At 35.1% G+C, this 20,206-nt stretch overlaps 1 protein-coding gene across 5 annotated transcripts in view; it reads left to right on the plus strand.

Annotated features, from left to right (window-relative positions):
• The window catches only part of GRIA2 (glutamate ionotropic receptor AMPA type subunit 2), a 120,448-nt gene that overhangs the window by 77,928 nt on the left and 22,314 nt on the right, over positions 1-20,206 (plus strand). For all 5 annotated transcript variants that reach the window (XM_033134184.1, XM_033134180.1, XM_033134181.1 and 2 more), the window contains exons 6-11: positions 3,002-3,163; positions 15,521-15,688; positions 15,948-16,052; positions 16,740-16,850; positions 18,385-18,591; positions 19,079-19,449. In XM_033134184.1, the coding sequence (XP_032990075.1) occupies positions 3,002-3,163; positions 15,521-15,688; positions 15,948-16,052; positions 16,740-16,850; positions 18,385-18,591; positions 19,079-19,449 (1,124 nt within the window). The remainder of the gene's footprint in view (positions 1-3,001; positions 3,164-15,520; positions 15,689-15,947; positions 16,053-16,739; positions 16,851-18,384; positions 18,592-19,078; positions 19,450-20,206) is intronic.

Consider the following 20,206-nt stretch of genomic DNA (forward strand, 5'->3'; position numbering starts at 1 on the left):
GACCAAAGTAAAAAGATTTAAAAAATAAACTAAAAAGCAAATTCATGCTGCAATCATTCTTGTAGAGAAAAATCTACCTAATATTTTATCTGAATTCAAGTTTTGTTTTCCTTTCCTAATACTTGGAATCCTCACCATATGGAATTTCTAGTGAATCAGTAAGTTCAAAGACTCTGTAGTGTGCTGCAGTTTCTGAGAATTTAGAGGACCCTTGAAAAGTTCACTGAAATTTAAAATTGAAGAATGCCATCCAAAGTTGAAGAGCTTTCATCCTCTGAACTCTTGATTGGGAATGTCCCTTTTTCCTTATCCAGTGTCTGATGAGTGTTAAAGAATGTGGTTAGGAAAAAAAAAAAAAAAAAACAGAAAAATCCTCAGATTTTTGGTTAATTTCTTCAGAAATTGCTGAATGTTTGATTATGCTCCCAAAACACAGGCTGTGATAAAGTTCCTAGCCCAGCATTTAAAAGGATAACTTGTACATAAAGTGATGAAGATGTGGTCATAATGGAATCCACGTCTCATCTCTTCAACCCTTCAAATATAGACAAAGAGCATTGCTGTCCACCCCACCTGATTACTGACCGTACAGTAAAGCACAATCATCAAAAAGCCTCTCCCTGCACAGAGAGATTTCAAGAAACTTTTTAGTGTCTTACTGTTAAATAGCCAAGCATAACCAGGCATTTGAGAAAAAGTCTTTGCCACAAAGGATAATGCAAATTAACAAATAAAGAGAAACAGGGCAAGCAGATATCATGAGAAAAATGTTTAAAATTGAAATGAGTATCTGCAGAGAAATAAGACAAAATATATTATCTATAAAAAAATGAATGCTACGGAAAAGAAGAAAAATCAGAGAATAAGAAAGAGCTTTGGGACGTTAACTTATTTTTTCTAAAATAGTAAGTAAAATTAAATGACTTTGGTGATAAAGTTGAGAAAACCTTCCCGATTAGGTATAATAAAATAACAATATAAAATGCTGTGTGTGGGGGATTTAGACACCTAATCTAAGGATTACAATGTCTTAATAACAAGCATTCTAGAAGGATGGAACAGGGAAAACAGGGAAAGGGAATGATCAAAGAAACATGCAGAAAATATTCCTATACTGAGTGACACAAATCTGTCCATTGAGTACATACAATAATGAAATAAAAAGATCTCATTCATATTTGAAAGAAAATATCATCAGGAAATTTCAGAGGTAAATGGAAGACCTTAAAGATTTCTGGCAGGTAGGAAGAGGCAGGAGTATGAAGCAGGTCACATACAAAAAATAATTAGAAATAATGACATTCTTTTTTTTTTCAATAGACACAAAAGTCAGTAGAATAATGCCCTCAGACTATAAAGATTTCAACTTAAAATTCTATACCCAGTCAAAATATTAATCAAGTGTCAGCAAAATAAAGGAATTTTCAGACATTGAAGATCTCAAAAAATTTACCCCCTTGGTGTCTCAGGAAACCACTGAGAACTGGAGCAGAAAAGGGGAATAAAACATTAGAGAAAAGTGTGATCAAGGAAACAGGGGAACTACTCAGAAAAGCATTGAAGGGACACTCCAAGCTAACAGCTGCAGAACAGATGGAAAGAGGTACCAATTTAGATCACAGCATTAAGGAGTAGGTCTCCTGGAAATTAAATATTTAGAAAAAAATGAAATAGATTGCTCAATTTGTTTAAATATTTTATTTTTCTTAAAGTTTTATTCATATAAACATGAAGTTTTCATGGCCAAACTGGAAAAAACTAAGAATAGGTATATAGAAAGCTATAGTAGCGAAAAATGGTGAAACAATTATTAACATTAGAATGAAAAATTATTCAAGAAATAAAATGCAATCCTAGCACACTATTTGGCCTTGCTCCGAGTAACAGAATTATAAATATGAAAAGAGTGAACATTAAAGTGGGTGAGAAGATGCATGGTTTGTTAGGTAAATGAATTACATAATCATCCGGTATAAGCAACAACTCAACAAAAATATTTAAAATGGATAAATTAAGAAAGAACAGCAAAAATGTGTCATGCAGAAGTATGGAAGAAAATACATGAAAAATAAATATTGAAATTGATTGTTTTGAAGCAGCTTAACTAGAGCATGGGTGGGGCACAGCAGAAATTTATGATTTTTGTTATATACCTTTTGCACTATTGGCATTATTTTGATTAAAAAATAAAGTTAGGAACTAATAATAAAGTAACTATTCTTCTCCACACAAATAATATTAAAATACAATTTAAAATATCAACACAAAGCAAAGTTTCTTCTATATTTTGGATTCAGGATACATTCAATTTTATGTGCAAAAAAGAATAAGTGTATAAAGTGAAAATATTTATAATGTGGCTTACTAAATGTGTGATTTCATCTTTCAAAGAATGTACTCTCAAATTGAGATATAATTTATGACAGCAAAATATCTGAAATCAATGGAAGCACCATATGATAGTTTTAAAAGTGACTGAATTCATTCTAATAATGCAAGAGAAATTGATTTTTCAAATTTAATATATTTTATCAAAAACTAAGTTTCGTGCGTAATGTGAAATTGTTTCTCAGAAATCACTAGACATTTAGTAACTTCCATTCTCATTTAAAAGATGTTTATATGAGACAATGAGGCATTTAAATAGTAGTAATAACTGGCTCACAATGTTAGAACTCTTGGAGAAGTAGCTTGTTTGTTATTAAGTAGCTGTAACCATGTGGTGGCGCTCTGTAGATTCAATAAATGAAACCTGGACCTTATCCCTGGGAGATTTCTCAATAAAATGGGTACTCTTTATGCACGTACAACAATAAACAACCATTGATTGAAGAACCACTATGATGCTAAGATGATGCTAAATGATGGTGAAGAGTTTTGACTGATGAATTCATGAAACATTTATTATAGGATTTTTATCTGTGTTCTTTGAAAACCACAGGGTATAGAGTTATTTGGTAAACGTTAAGTTCTGTTTGACATAAATGTATTTTCTGTCTAGGGATTTACTGACGGAGACCTGTTGAAAATTCAGTTTGGAGGCGCAAATGTCTCTGGATTTCAGATAGTGGATTATGATGATTCTCTGGTATCTAAATTTATAGAAAGATGGTCAACACTTGAAGAAAAAGAATACCCCGGCGCACACACAACTACAATTAAGGTATGTCTACCTGTCAATATCTGCATCTTTTTCAATATCTATCTATATTGCACTGCTGGCTAGTAGCCTGTTCCTTGGGACACCTTAGGAAGAAGACAAAAATCTCAATTTGTTTCAGTAATTAAACAAATAAATGTAACACTTTATGCAATAAGACAAAGAATCTTTGAATGCTAAGTGTGATGCACTGCTTTAATATAAGTAATAACCAGATTCATCTCTTATTTTCCATGGTTTGGACACATTGAGGTCTTCACTTGTTTATCCAATGTATTTTATTCTGCATATGCATACATGCATACATTTACCTCCAAATAGTAAATATTTCTGCTGTTGATAGGAAGGTATCTCTTCCTTTCTCTCTCTGTCTCTCTGTCTCTCTCTCTCTTTCTTTTTCTTCTCCTGGTCACCTTACTGAGAGCAGCAATAAGAATAAAACCTGGCGAAGAGTAGATCAATGAGTGAGTGGAGAGATGATGTTCACGCTGTGAAACTAGACTTATGATGATTAAGAGCGAGAGTTGCAAAACCTTTGCAAATGTATAGTGATTGTGTTTGTTCATGTGTGCATTATAAAGCAGATTGCACATGAATAGTCGGGAACAGTGTTATTTCAGTTGCTCTCACAGTTAAGTTTATGCATCATGGAGAGGTTTGGTATTGTTTTATTTTTCTGCACATAATGGAAAAAACAGATATAGATATTTAGCTTTAAATTTGTGTCTGGCTATGAGACTGGTTCTAGATAAGGATTTGAAGCTTTGAAGTTTTCTACTTTTAGGTGTGTCAATAGATCTTATTAATCTTACGTCAGATTCAGAGTTATTTCTTTTTTCTCAAAACTAGGTGACTACTTGTTTGGTGACCTTGATTGAGATTCAGCATTCATACTGTCTATAGCAGCATTGTGGGCTTCTGGGAACACCATCACATAACAGGCTGCAGAGAAGGCAAACACACACCTGGTCTTTCAGGCCGAGTCAATGTATGTCTCTACCTGCACTCCCTAGAGCTCTGACTGCTGAGCCCATTCTGTGGAATTGCAGGCTTCCATCCATTCAGAGATGATGCCATTTAAGTCCACTGATGAAGAGCATATGTAGCATTTATCCTCAAATGGAACCAAAATACTCCTTTTGAATACTCTGTTAGTCATCTTGTTGCCTCCCACTGCTGCCCTCCGTGAGGAGGATGAAAGCAAAAGGAGATGATTTTTCTTTTTTCTCATAGAAGTCATATTATTAAAATTCATGTGTCATGCATGAAAACGCAAAGTGAATTTGGGGTATGAGAAATCTTGGCAACACATTCTGTTAACATTTTTGCCAAAACCCAGAACCAGATTTTCCTCTGTTGAGAGCCTCCCTGGTGACATTTCTTTGCTCTCTTCTCACTGTAGCATTTTCCTCCACAGTGCCTTCCTTTTGGCTGCTTATGCCAAGTTTCAGAGAGGTTGTGATGGCCCTTCATTGTGGGGTGCTGCAAAGAACACAGACTTATAAGTAAAAACGTCGGCTCTGATTTACTGTTTGACCCTCTGCTCATTCTCATCTCCACAGTGCAGTAGTGGCTATTAATTCCCAAGTTGCTGTGAAGATTAAACAACATTTACAAGGACTTAGCAAAGCTTTCGAAACATAGGTGCCAATAGGAGACATATTGTGTATGGCCTTTGAAGCTTGATCAAAATTACTGAAAATCTGCTGAGGGTAGGAGTTCATCTTAACACAAATATGAATTGCTCCTGGACCAGAGGGCCAGGAATTAGACACACACACACACACACACACACACACACACACACACACATATTTCCCATTCCTGCCTTTGATAATCTGCAGTCTAATGTAGGAGGCAAACATGAAGATGAACAAATAGGGAATGATGCATGTAAAATGTGCCAGGCCACTGCATATGATTAGGACATTGCGGAAAAACAGATGTTAAGGAAGGCTTTCCAGAGGTGAGATACCTGGGCGGGGCTTAGCATATGCTTGGGCAGGAGGAGAAATAAGGGAGGGCGTTTGGAAGAGAAAAACACTTGCAGAGACTCATCGAAGTAGTGCGACGGCATGACAGAGTCAGGGAGACTCAAAGTGTAGCCCCTGCGAACTATTCCTTCAACAGTCTTTCCATCTCAGTTGATAGCAACTCCATCTTTTCGGTTGTCCGTTGGACCAGAAACTTGGAAATGTACTTGACTCTTCTCTATCCCCGGTACCCAACATCCTATCTATCAGGGATCCTACCAGCTTGGCTTCATTTCTTACCACGTCTTCTACAACCTCCCTAAATCTAGCAAGGATCTCTGCCAGGATTATTGCAATGATCTCCTAGACTGGTTTCCCTACTTCCACATTTGCCCGTCTATCTTCCACATTTGGGGTCCTTTTAAAACATAAATTAGATTATGTCACTGTTATGCTCCAAGTCCTTTCGTGGCCCTCTGTTTCACCTGGGGTAAAAGCCAAAGTCATCCCACTGGCCTGTAAGGCCCTAAATATTCTTTCACCCAGTCACAGGGGACCTCCTTTCTTGGCACTCTCCTCCTTGCTCACTCTGCTTCAGCCCACATGGGCCTTTCTGCTGTTCCTTAAGCACGAAAGTCACCTTCTCACTTGAAGGTCTCTGTGCTGGCTATTTCCTCTTCTGAACTATTCTCCTCTGATATATCTGCATGGCTAAGCTTCTTCACTCTTTAGGTCTTTGTTCAAATTCTGTCTTCTCCAGGAAGCCAATGGTAGGCTCTCTATTGAAAATTGCAATCTCTCCACCCATTAGGGTATGTCCCATTGCCCTTTCTCTGCTCCATGTTTTTCTCATTATTGCCTTCTACTGTTCTCTATTTTTAATTAATCTATTCATTGCATGGTTCACTGTATTTCTCCTCCTGCTTGAAAGATGGTGCGATGAGGGCAGGGATTTTTTTTTTTTTAATTGTTGTTGTTTGTTCTCTGATGGATCCTAAGCTCCTAGAATAAGGCCTGGTACACAGTAGCTATTTAATAAAGGCTTTCTCAATGAACAAATAGAGGGAAACAAAGGGACTGTGCCAACTTCTCCTAGAAGCTCCTATCCAAATTCTGGAAATAAAAGCCATCTTAAAAGAAGCAATGTGGAATTTTAAACTTGAAGGAGAGGTGGGAATTAGGAGAAAGAAGGGACAATGGCTCCGCATAGAGGAAATAAGATCTGTAAAAGTCCCCAGTGCAAGGAAAATATAAACATTTCCATAAGGCAAGAGGTTGAACAGAGATGTTTTGAGGAATTTTCAGAACTAATACTTTAGAAACATGCAGGATCCAGATCTCATGTGCCTAAGGAATTTTGTGTGTGTGTTATTTTGAGAGCAATTGGAACTACTAGAGGAGGGCAATGCTCATGGATTTATACGGGAAGATTACTGTGCCTGCCCTGGTGACAACAGATTTCAGGGTGAGCACGTGGTGGCAGAGAAGCTTTTAGTAAGATATTACAAACAACCTAGACAACAGATGATGGTAGTTTGAATTGTGGCACGAGGGTGGAGGGTAATAAATGTATTTGTTACATTGGCCCGTTCTTTCCATTTTTTTATCGGTAAAATAAATAATAATTGCAAAAATCATAACCATTCATTTATAACCTATTGATACAAATTCAGTTGACATTATTTGTGAATTAAAAACAAGAATCCGAGAGGCAGTCTCCATTATTTGTACCTTATTGCCCCTAAATCTCATACAGAGGGTTGCCCAAAGTAGGCACCTAATAGGTATTTGTTGAAATGAAGAGTGATGGAATGAAAAATATAAATAAACACTTTGAAAATATCTAATCACTGAGAAAGAAATAAGTAGTTATCATTGCTATGAAATTTAGTTTCAATGTTCTTTTATTCAGCTATGGCAGAAAAGTAGTGTTATTTTACAGGATGAAGTGTAAAATGACTATAGTCATCAGACCTGAACCATCATGGCACCTGCACTTAAAAAATGGGTATTTTACATTCCTTAATATTTTTTCAAAAAGAAACAGATTACAGAGATGATTTGCCACTATCTCAAAAATAATTTACAAATATTTCTATCTTTAGATACATTTTCAGTGTTTTTGGTGTCTGCAACAACTTACAAGATAGAACTATGCATTCAACCTTGTCATGCCAACAGCTTAAACCTTAGTTCAACTTTTGTGTCTGTTGTTTCCTGCTGGTGTTGAATTTAACAATAATACATGACTGACATTTACGTGGCATTTAAATAATAGCTTTCTTATAAGAATCTAATTTTCCTCAGGAAACGACTTAAAGCACAGACTCAAATTTTCTTAATTGCTATCCTAAGAGAATCATTAGGCCTGTCTGAAAATAGTATAATCTTTTTCAGTCAAGTAATTAGCATTGTGCATTAAATAGTACCCTGGTGACCTAATAGAATTAGTCCTGCTTCTTGAATGTTTTAACTGACCAAAACCACAGCTGACATACAGGCATCCTGTACTCCTGATATTAAAGCATTTTGCCACACAAGAACCTACAGGTTTCACATGTTTAGTTCCTTATATTTTGTTGTTTGTGGTTTAAAAATGTGGATATGACTGAAATAAACCCATAAATTAAAATTTTAATATTCACAAAACTACATATTTTATAAAAAATATTTTTAAATGTTGCACTATTTAAATATATATGTATATGTTTAAATATACATATATATGCACACACACATATATATAAAAAATAGCACTTAAAATACAAATGCGTTACTGCAGGATATCTGGGTTCATCTCATTTCCACATTTCTTCCTCTGTAAAGGGAGTAAGTATAGGTGATCTCTAAGAGTTTTCCTAAATCTCTAATACCATGATTATGTAAAGTGCTAATTTAAGCACACAATAAAAAATACACTAACATTTATAATTTTTGCTGAATCTATGACTTTCCAAATAGATCTTCTGTCTGTCAAAGATTGTAGTGGCTCGTAGGGAGTCACCTCTGAACTCTAGGGAGTCATCTCTGAACTCCAGGTACTGAAATCAAATCCTAAATTACACTGGACACGATTTGTTTTATTTTTCATAGATTATTCAAAAATAAGAAACTTTTACCTTGTTTTAGAAGAGCCCTAGAAATTGGGGTGATTCAGGGGAAGGAATTTATGCAACCAATAAAATAAAAGATCTGCTTCAAAGGAAGTCCCTCTGGATGAATCAAAACCAGACAATGTATTGATTTGAGTATTTTTTTCTTCTATCTTGATCAATCTGATTAGTTTTATCTGAAAATTTGAATCATTAAGTGAATCTACAGTTTCAGGATGTAAAAGTCTTGGCCCATAAGCAACACTTTCAGTCTGGGTCAATAGCCAACTGGATAATTTAGGCAAAAATGTATTGTTGTTAATCTATTTTTTTTTTTAACAAAGAGTTTTTCTTCACAGTAAATTTAAAATTATTTTTACTATTTATAGAGAATAATAAAAGATGCTGATTTTGATTCCCTCCCAATGGAGCTGAACTTTCACCCCTGGAAACACGATGCAGTTTATGTGCTTATAAAGATGTTTTTTTATTATTTTTTTTAATTAAGACTTTTTTTTCAGAGCAGTTTTAGGTTCACACAAAATTGAGCAGAAAGTACAGATATTTCCCATATGTCAACTTCACTTCTCAGAGTGATACATTTATTAAAATTGATGAATTAACATTGACATATCATAATTACCTAATGGCCATAATTTACATTAGGGTTCACTCATGGTGTTCACTCATGGTACATACTATGGGTATGGACAAACTTCCATCATTTTAATTTTATACAGAGTATTTTCACTGCTCTGAAATTCCTCTGTGCTCTGCGTAGTCATCCCTCCGCCTACTCCCAACTCCTAGCAACAAATGATTTTGTTATTCTCTCCATTTTTTTGCCTTTTCCAGAATGTTGGAATCCTACAGTATGAAACCTTTTCAGATTGGCTTTTTAATTTAGTAATATGCATTTAAAGTTCCTTCATGTCGTTTCATAGCTTGGTAGGTCATTCCTTCTGCGCTGAAAATATTCCATTGTCTATATACATGACAATTTATTTATCCATTCACCTACTGAAAGACATGCTGGTTGCTTCCAAGTTTTGACAATTATGAATAAAGCTGCTATGAACATCTGTGTGCTGGTTTTTGAGTAGACATATGGTTTCAACTCCTTTGGGGAAATACCCACCGGTGCAATTGCAGGATCATATGGTAAGAGGATGTTTAGTTTTGTAAGAAACTGCCAAACTGTCTCCCAAAGTGGTTGTACTATTTTGCATTCCCACCAGCAATAAATGAGAGTTCCTGTTGCTTCACTAATATTGAGCTTTTATGAAGATCTTTGTTACTTTGTGAAGTTTCAAAGGGCACGTTGAAAAGGCTTTCTAGGAAATTAAACATGATCTTGTCACAGATAGCTCTTTCCAGAGGGTAGACTGCAGTTGAATTTGAAATTGAGGCAAGTGAATTAAGTTTAATTTCATAATATATGTCTTAATACTGTTCTTTTTCCTGTGGCTCTAAGTTGATTCTTGGACATTGACATGAATCTTAAAAAATAAGAAAAGCTTCTAAAAGTTTTCTCATAGGCTTTCTTATTTTTCCTAGAGCTCATTATTTTTGACCATGTTGATAAATCTGTAAAATGAAGAAACTGAGAGTTCTCTTAAGATAAGATCAGTTTTATGTTATGTTATATTATATTATATTACATTACATTATATTATATTATAAGACCAGTCTTATAGTAAAATAAGACTGGGTCTTATATTAATTTTTGCTCCAAAAGACGCATGAGAGCTGATTGTCCAGGTAGGCCTTATTTTGGGGGAAACACAGTAGTGGTTTTCAAAACATTGTAAAGACAAGCAAGTTTTATACCAGGAAACATAGTATTAAAGGAAAAATGAATGCAAAATGCTGGTTAATAACTTTCATTTTTAGCATAGTTTACAACTCACCCAGCATCTTATTTCCTGTAACCCTACTCACTTGATGTGGTATTTGCTATACAAGGGGACCAGTCATCCCAGTGCGCCTGAGACTGAGGACATACCTGCAACACCAGACTTTGTTCTAAAATTGTGAACAGTCCCAGGCAAACCAGGACAGTTGGTCAGCCTCGTTACCCCAGAAACACAGAGATCTGTATTCAAATCCCATCTCTGTCACATAGTTTTGTGACCTTGGACAAAATACAAATTGATAACTTGGATTCTTCACCTATACAATTGGAACAAAATATTTGTTGCATAAGAGTTTTTAAAAGGGCTTACTAGGAAACTATCCAACCCAGATTTGGCACATAGAGAACTAGGTCAACATGAATTTTTTCTTTGTCCCTCACTTCCTTTCCAACACTACTATGAAATAGAAAAGTCATTGCTCTCCTTCTTTCATTGATAAGAAACCTTGGATGCTGATACTTTAGTTAACCTGCCCAAGGCTACAGAGAAGAAAATGGTAAAATCAGGTTGAGCCCTGTCTTTTGATGCTATATGCAACGCTTTCTCAACTGCACTCAACTCAATTTTGAGTGTCAAGAAATATTTGGAAAGTAGCCATTCACAGGAAATTTTATGACTCTTTCATAATACCTAAACTGTAGTACTTCTTTTAGGAATGATATATATATATTTTTTTTTCTATTTTAGGATGGCACTGATAATTGATTACATGTTTAGAAATAGGTGCTATGATTAGGATGACCCATAATTTTTTTTTTTTAGCCTATTTATCCTCTTTGTATATTCATTAAATTCTAACGCACATAGGACTTCTTTTCATCCCCTCTTTTTTTTTTTTTGGCTGTCAGAATAATGTTTTCTGATATCAATGAATAATTACAGTAACATATTATTGAATAATGTCTGATGAATATTGGGCATAACAAAAATGTTTAAATACATATTCAATTTCATTAAATAAAAATAAGTCAAAACAATTACACATTTAAAATGGAATAAAGAGTGTGTTTGAAAAATGAACCATAAAATCATTTTCCCAGATTTCTTCCTAAAGCATGGATATGATGTGATTGTGATATAACACTGCAAAACATAATGGCCCCCCACTGAAATATAATTTTCCAACTCAGCTGAGGGATTTCACAGAACATAAACATCAGGACAGAGATGATGCATTTGTTTTCAAAGAAGGAGATAGTTACAGTGTCATCATGTTCCCTTAAAATTAATTTACATCTACTTTAGTGAATGGTAGGATAAAACTGAAATATTTAACTATCCAATCAAAATGTGAACATATTTGTTTAGAAAAAGAAATGAGCCACAAATGCAGAACATAAACAAAATGAAACTCTGGATACAGAGGCTGTTGATTTTTCTCTTGGCCCAGAATTGTGTTTCTATGATTGTGACTTTTAATTTAAAATGATAATAGGCTGAAGACTTGATTAGATTTGAACATTTAAAAAAGGTTGAAAGGATTTTTCTTTTTAGCATGCTCATGTTCTGAATCATAATTATAACATGCCGCATTGAATTAAAGGCTTTTAGTTCATTCAAACTAATCTTATTTTTTAATGTACTTCACCAACATCTAAAACATTAAGCAGATAGCTTTATAGTATTTCCTATAGTAATGTGAGCAAGCTGACTCAATGAAGATTTTTGCCTTTTAACTATTAAAATTTTTTAATACAAATTGCAATACTTTTTAAAAATACCCAAATTATTCATTTTAGGTTCTGTTTCCTATTCAGTGACCTAAACTTTATTGTAAGATTTATACTGGCAACGAACTAATTGCTTTATAAAAAGGTAAATTATTCTGTTTTAATTTTCCTCTAAGAATATATAAATGAACATATAATTGAGGCAGATAAATCCTAATATGATATTTCTTATTTTCCCAGTTTTTTTCTTAAGTAAATATGATTTAAAACAATGCTTTTGATATAATACAGTTTTTTAAATAGTATATGGATATTATAGAATACTTAGGAAAGAAATATAATCATGTATGTTTTCTTCCTATTATTATAAACATTTTGTTGTTTTGCTTTCCCTTTTTTGTTGAAGACATTTAACCATTTTTAAATTACTCTCATTTTTTTGTAGAAAAAGGTTTTTTAATTAGTTGTAATATTTTTTAATTTATTTAATAATTAGTATTAGTCATATTGTTACATAACCTTCATTAGTATCACTTTTTAATGGCTGCATACAATTTGTTCAAGGCAGAAAACATATTTTTAAACATCCCCTCAGTGTCAGAAATTTAGGTTGTTTCTAATTTTTACATATTACAAATAATATTGAAATTAATATCTTTGTATGTAAATTCTCTGGATTTGAGAATATTGTCTTAGGACAGGTTCCCAGAAATTACATTTCTAATCTAGAAATATAAGTTGCCTAATTGGATCTGTAAAACACTATATTTTGCTAATTTCTTGCATACACAGTTTGAAGGAAAAAAGACTGCGGACTTTGGAAATAAATGGTAATGGGTTTTATTTAGATCTGTCTAGCTGAGGTATTTGTAGGAAACTCCAGTGTGACCATCCAGGGGATAGTCTAGATATGTAAAGAAGGACTCACATTTAAGCCTGCAACAACACGTAACTGGTAGCACATGAGAAGAAATTTTAGCGGGCAGCTCATAAGGCCTGAAAATCATTTTCTCTTTTTCTTTCTTCCTGTCAACTGCCCCATCAAAATTGATTCATTCATATGATAAAATGAAAGTGATTTGACTAAACCAATTCATGCAAAGATTAATGATAACCTCACACTACCATTTTTAGCATTAAAAAAAATAGAGGCTTAAAAAATTGTCCGTATCCCTGTAGGGGATAATTCATACCACATAAATTATTTTCTCATTTGCCTTATTGGAATATCACTCATATAAAAAAAAAAATAAACAAAACGGACATCTATCTACCATTGGACCAATTCATAACACTATAACAGATATGCTGAAATTTTCTGTTTATATATCTTTTCACTGGACGGGCAGAGAATGTGAGTTCCATAAAGACAAGGTCTGTATCAAGAGCTTTGATCTCCTTTCTTCCCTTTGATCCCTCTTTCCCTCCCTCCCTCCCTCCCTCCCTTCCTTCCTTCCTTCTTATTAAGGCTCCTCATTCTGTCCAGCCCTGCCTTGGACTTTGAGAATTCAGTGGTGACAGACAAGTCAAACAAGTTTTCTACTTCCCTACAGTATATATTGTAGTCGGGAGGAGAGATGCAGTAGACAAGAATACATGAACAAGATACTCAGATACTGGTAGAGACTATGAAGAGACTAACAAGATCCCAGGAAGGCGAGGGACTGGGAATGGGCTGGACAGGAGGGGCATTTCTGAGGCAGTCATGTCTGAGCACATGGCTGCAACTTAAAGAGCCGTGGGCTGAATGACATCACTTAGAGCAAGGAGGTTGATGTGGAAAGGCAAATTTAGAACACTCCTCTTAACAAATTTTCTAATGAAAGAAACAGAAAAAGGATGGCAAATGGAAGGAGATACAGACCTACGAAGCAGTTATTATATCTATCTATCTATCATCTATCTATCTATCCTGTTTCCCCAAAAATAAGACCTAGCCAGACAGTCAGCTGTAATGTGTCTTTTGGAGCAAAAACTAATATAAGACCTGGTTTATATTATATTATATTATATTATATTATATTATATTATATTATATTATATTATATTATAAGACCTGGTCTTATTTTACTATAAGTACCTTATTTTACTATAAGTATTTTACTATAAGTAAAATAAGACCGGGTCTTGGTATAAAAGACACATTAGAGCTGATTGTCCAGCTAGGTCTTATTTTCGGGGAAACATGGTATCTACAACCATCTATCTACCTATCTCTGGTACCTATCTATATCTCTGTCTATATCTACCTATATGTATCATCTATCCCATTACTTGTGGCTGGAGATATTAGAGCAGTTGAATTGATATTAGAGATGATCCAATAGTCAGAAAAAAATGGGGATGCAGATGCAGGATATTGAGGGTGTAATTGCAGAAACAATGTCATTAAGAAGATCAGGGACTGGACGAGTGCACTGTTATAGGGACCGCCCCGAGGTAGGAGTATGGTCACCTCATGTAACACCTCATGTGTTATTAATTCAGGAGGGAAACTGAGAGAATGTGGAGCTAGGTAGTTTTATGGTTGAAAGACAAGGAGGTTCTGTCTGATAGCTTCTGTTTTCTCAGTGACATGTAAGGCAAGATAACCAGAAGGAATTCAGAGAAAAGGAAGTGTGTGGAAGTATGGGTATTAGAGAAGATAGAAGAAGGTATAAAATAATCATTTTTGAGAGTAGAAGAACTAAGTCACTTTAAAGGAGGATTATTTGGAAATACTGAGTGCCCACTTTGGATTTGTGGTTAAGAATTTTAGAGTGTCACAAAATCAGTATGATATTCCATTTCCCCCCAGTTTCACTGTACTTTTCTTACCTACAGATCGAAAAACACACAAGAACAGACATTTTCTTAGCATTCATTAAAGGCTCTATGTTAAAATGTGATCTATTATTACTGACAGCAGCACCATACATTTGACAGGTGTCAGTAAATATACATGCACACAATAATACTTACCTAGCCACTGACAATACTTAGTACACATGTAGTTTTTCTTCTGCTTGGTTCCCAGCTCCTGTAACTGTCCTGCTGTCCTACTGGGTTCTGAATACCATAAGTTTGGAACCAACGTTATCGTAGACTATTGAAGCACAAAGGGGGCATAGAAATTAGAAACTGTGGTCGTTCTTCTACTTGGTTACCATAATCATCTAGAGGAAGTTAAAAACAAAACAAAACAAAACAAAGAAAACCTCAAAAGGCCATTTCAGATCTATCTACATGAGCATCACTAGGGTTGATTAGAGACTAAGGATCCTGAAACTAATCAGTATTCTTTCCTTATTGCAAAATGAGTTCTTCATTAGACAGTGGAGAGATATTTATTAATATGATAACATCCTGCATCACCAGATCAGACCATCAGGCCATAAAATGATGGTTTAATGAGAAACTGGTTGTAAAAAAAACAAACAAAAAACAACAAGAAAAAAACGTTGACACAATTATTATCTATGTAAGGTCTCACCTGAAATAGCTGAGATAAGAACATAGAAAATGTTGAGAGTCAAGACCACCTTCCATAGTCCCAATAGTCCTTACTACTTCTCTTAGAATCTTAGGTTTCTAGATGCAGACATTGTGTCCAAATCCTTGGACTTGGTGTGGTATTATATGGTGGGCAACTGGATTGTCTTGATGGCCAGTGGGCAGTAAGTCCCTGCATTTTCTCCCATTCTTATGAAATGTGCGTGATACTTTTCAGTATACTTCTGCTCTGACCTATGATGCTGTTCAAGTGATGACTGAAGCTTTCCGCAACCTACGGAAGCAGAGAATTGAAATCTCCCGAAGGGGAAACGCGGGAGACTGTCTGGCGAACCCGGCCGTCCCCTGGGGACAAGGTGTAGAAATAGAAAGGGCCCTCAAACAGGTCAGTCACTTGACATGCGTATTAATGTGAATTAACAATGGCTACTTTTTTATTCCCTGCTGAATTAGTTATCTTGTTTTATTGTTTATGTTTAATGTGAAGGGAATGTTATTTCCTAAGTATACAAAGGTAGGTTGAAGAGTGAAAAGAAACATAAATGCAGTTTTCTTAACTTGAGCCCAGTGAGAGTAATCAGTACAGTTTGTATCTTTGATTGAAGTAAATTTATAACTGTGCTTCTTTCCCATTTCCTCATTAGGTTCAGGTTGAAGGTCTCTCAGGAAATATAAAGTTTGACCAGAATGGAAAAAGAATCAACTATACAATTAACATCATGGAGCTCAAAACTAACGGGCCCCGGAAGGTAAATCATTAGTGATTTAAAGACAGTTCTCTCTATGTGAGGAGGTAGTTAGCTAACCCATCAAAATCACCTCACTTCCATAGAGTCCTGGAGATATGTTTCCCATAGATAGAGTTTAACAACTTTCAGAAACAGATATTTTTTTGACTATGTTTTTATAAATCAAATCTGTGCATTTCTGGTAAGTAACACTGAAATTTAACTTTAAATAACTACAAATAGAATGGTTATACTTTTTTCCTTTTTTTTTTTTTTTTTGGACCAAAGTAGAAAAAGAATTTAATGAGAAGAAAAAGAACTATTGCTGCACGTTTATGGTCTAGAAGAGAAAGTATAGCTGGTACAAATATGCATGTTAACTGTTCAATTTGGACTATTACGGCTAAAATGCCATTGTTTGATCGTTATTTATATTTCTAAAGGATCACTCCCAAACAAATGATCCCTGGAGAATATGAAACGTGAATATGAAGAAATAAGGCATTTTTAAGAATTATGTTTGTTTGTTTTTATAGTCCCTGTCTATTCCTATTAGATTCACATATTATCAAAGATACATCTCTATTTAGAAGAAGGTTAGTTAATATAGGCGTAATTTTAGATTCAGACATGGGTTGGAAAATCATTAAATGCTTTGCTAATAGAGAGGTCTTTGTCCATGTGCATACCTTCTGTAACCTTTTTCAGATTGGATACTGGAGTGAAGTGGACAAAATGGTTGTTACCCTTACTGAGCTCCCTTCTGGAAACGATACCTCTGGGCTTGAGAATAAGACTGTTGTTGTCACTACAATTTTGGTAATTAGCTACATATGCCTATGTTTCACTTTATTTTTCTCTTATGAACAATATTTGCCACCTAGAATTGCTGTTTATATTTTAGGACAATAACAATTACAGTGTTGCTTTTGCAAAGTTTGAATCATTTACTGCATATTTACTCTGCCAAAAGGACTATACGAGCACTAGCTAAAGCTTTCAAAACTACTCCCTGTCTCTTCAAGGCTGAAATGTAGCTTGACAGGTAATTCATAATCTGTGAACACAGGTGAACAACTGGGGAAAGTCTTAAAGAGCACATCTCCTATTTTTCTCAGGTGCTTCACCTTTTTATTCCCATACAATTCTGGGTACATTCTTTCTTTACATTTATTACATGTTATAATAATGTTGCTAATTTCTCTTTCTTCATAATAAAAGATGAACTCCTTAAAGGCAAAGATGATCTCCCTTCTTTTAATCCCAAGTTTCAACATATTAGTTGGCACATAGCTAGCGCCAAATAAATGTGTATAGAATGAGACAGAATTGTACTGCATCTTGAACAGCTGGGCTTTGGATAGATGGAAGGGAGATGTAGATTATGACAAGCTGTTGGTGAAATGAAGTGGAGGAAATGGGGTTGACTAATAGTCCAAAATTCTGTGACAAAACGATTTTATTTTGCTAAGCAGTGATGTATAGTAGTAATTTGTGGGAGTCATCATTCAAACAATATTGACAAAAAATACAGATAGGCTAATAAGGATTTGTATAAAAAGCATTGGTTGCCATTTAGAAATAGCTTAATAGGTGTCAGCTAGATATTTGAGGATTTTGCCTTCATCATGCCATTGAAAGGAACTCTCTCACTGAGACCACAAATATCCTTGATGCCACTTTTCAGTGGAGAGTATTGAGCTGTGTTGAGTAATTTTCTCATGCTTCTTCTTTCTTATGTTTGCAGGGGGAGGCTACTATCTAGTTATACTTGTAGTATCATTCTAGGACATTATATCTCGTAGATGAAGTGAGAGCTGAAGTCTGACAGGATAGGATCAGAACAGCACCATGGCAATGATCCTTTCAATCTTCTGCGTATCGCTGGCCAATAACCCAATTTCCATAACAACCTTGTTCTTGAAGCAACAGTAGTTCAACAGTTTTGGGTGAAGGATAGTTCTTGGGGTTGGCATAGACTTAACCCAGAAAAAGAATGTGGTGTATCAGAATTGAATAAAATAGATGTTGAACGGCCTTCTTAGAGGCCTCTCTAAGCCCTAGGAATCACAGACATGACAAGCAGACATGCCAACAGTTTCTGCTTTTGAGTCTCTTGGTTACTTTAGTATCACTAGGGACAAGCCATGTTAATGAAATACAATGATAGACATTTGAAGGCCTTTATTCAGAAGAATTATCCTTATTTTTTTTTCCCCTCATATTGTTCACCATTTACATTCTATGATGTCTCTGGCTAACAGGCAGTTATTAAACCAGAAGATTTGATTCAATGAGAGTAAATAATTAACACAGCTATTTTTATCAACTAAAGCACCATCTTTTCATATAGGAATCTCCATATGTTATGATGAAGAAAAATCATGAAATGCTCGAAGGCAATGAGCGCTATGAGGGCTACTGTGTTGACTTGGCTGCAGAAATTGCCAAACATTGTGGATTCAAGTACAAGTTGACAATTGTTGGGGATGGCAAGTATGGGGCCAGGGATGCAGACACGAAAATTTGGAATGGGATGGTTGGAGAACTTGTATATGGGGTGAGTACAACTCTTCTCATAGAAAGTCATTCAATTTGAACTGTTGTTGACAGAATACCTCCCCTCCCTGAAAAGTATCTATGTCTGAGTTTGTTGGTTTCCTGCATTACTCTAAGAATACTATCTCATTTCCCTCTGAACATTTGAAGATTAAGAATGAAGTCAGAAGCAAATGTGCAGATTAAGTGAGATAGGCATTTCCTCTGTCTTGTAGTATCTGGGTCATATGCATTTTTCAAAGTCTACAAAGGCATAGATATAAAGATGGAATTATCGTAATCAAGCCGAGTGGGTGTACTATGTCGTTACGAAAAGGAGGGTTAACTGGGGAATGATATTTTTTGTTTATTTTTTACTAGGACTTTTCCAGGGAAATAATTATTGCCATTTTCTTGATCTCCTTCCCTTCCCTTTAGATCCAATAATATAACCATGATTCCTTTCTGGTCATAACTCCGGGTACTACTTTCCTTTGTTTCCCTTACAGAAAGCTGATATTGCAATTGCTCCATTAACTATTACCCTTGTGAGAGAAGAGGTGATTGACTTCTCAAAGCCCTTTATGAGCCTCGGGATATCTATCATGATCAAGAAGCCTCAGAAGTCCAAACCAGGAGTGTTTTCATTTCTTGATCCTTTAGCCTATGAGATCTGGATGTGCATTGTTTTTGCCTACATTGGGGTCAGTGTAGTTTTATTCCTGGTCAGCAGATTTAGCCCCTACGAGTGGCACACTGAGGAGTTTGAAGATGGAAGAGAAACACAAAGTAGTGAATCAACTAATGAATTTGGGATTTTTAATAGTCTCTGGTTTTCCTTGGGTGCCTTTATGCAGCAAGGATGCGATATTTCGCCAAGGTTGGTTACTCACCTGCTTCAACTTTGTGCATTTTAGGTCTCAAGTGGACATTCATGGTGTTTATGAATTCACTCTAAAGAAGTAACCAGCTGCCGACTACCTGTCCAAGCAGTTTCAGGCTCTTAAGGACAGATACTTATAATCGGCATAAGCCTGTGAAATATTTGAGCAATGTTCTTTGAATGTTGACCTTATATTTCCCTGGTGAAATTATACACACCGTGGAGGAGCTATAAAATGCATAAGGTTTCTATCATTCCATGCCTTCTTGGAGGGGTACCGTGTTTTTGCTGCATATTCTCATTTTACAGTCATCTGTGTGTCGATACACAGACCTGTATATGGGAAAATGGGCAATGTTATTTATTAACTATAAAAGCAACAGCTTGTTTACAAAACTTCATTGGCACACATCCCATCTCTTTTATTTACCCATCATTAATCAGCTCATGGAAATGGTGGGGGTGAGATTATAAAATTTGCTTTTTTTTCAAGTTTAGGTTGCTGGACTAAAAGGAGGTTATCATAACATTTTACAAATATGTGTAGCAATAATGGCCAATTCATTATAAAAGCTTGTGCCATATTGAATGGCACTATATACATCATGGAATATATTCATACTCGTCTCTTCTGATTATGATATGTTAATTCCTGCACTAGAACACTCAGAAATGATGACTATATCACAAAACACATATTGCCTTTGTTCACGTTATATACATGAATAAGAATGACAGTCATAGTTTGTTCTTC

Source organism: Rhinolophus ferrumequinum, chromosome 18 (assembly GCF_004115265.2).
Source record: "Rhinolophus ferrumequinum isolate MPI-CBG mRhiFer1 chromosome 18, mRhiFer1_v1.p, whole genome shotgun sequence".
Classification (NCBI taxonomy): domain Eukaryota; kingdom Metazoa; phylum Chordata; class Mammalia; order Chiroptera; family Rhinolophidae; genus Rhinolophus; species Rhinolophus ferrumequinum.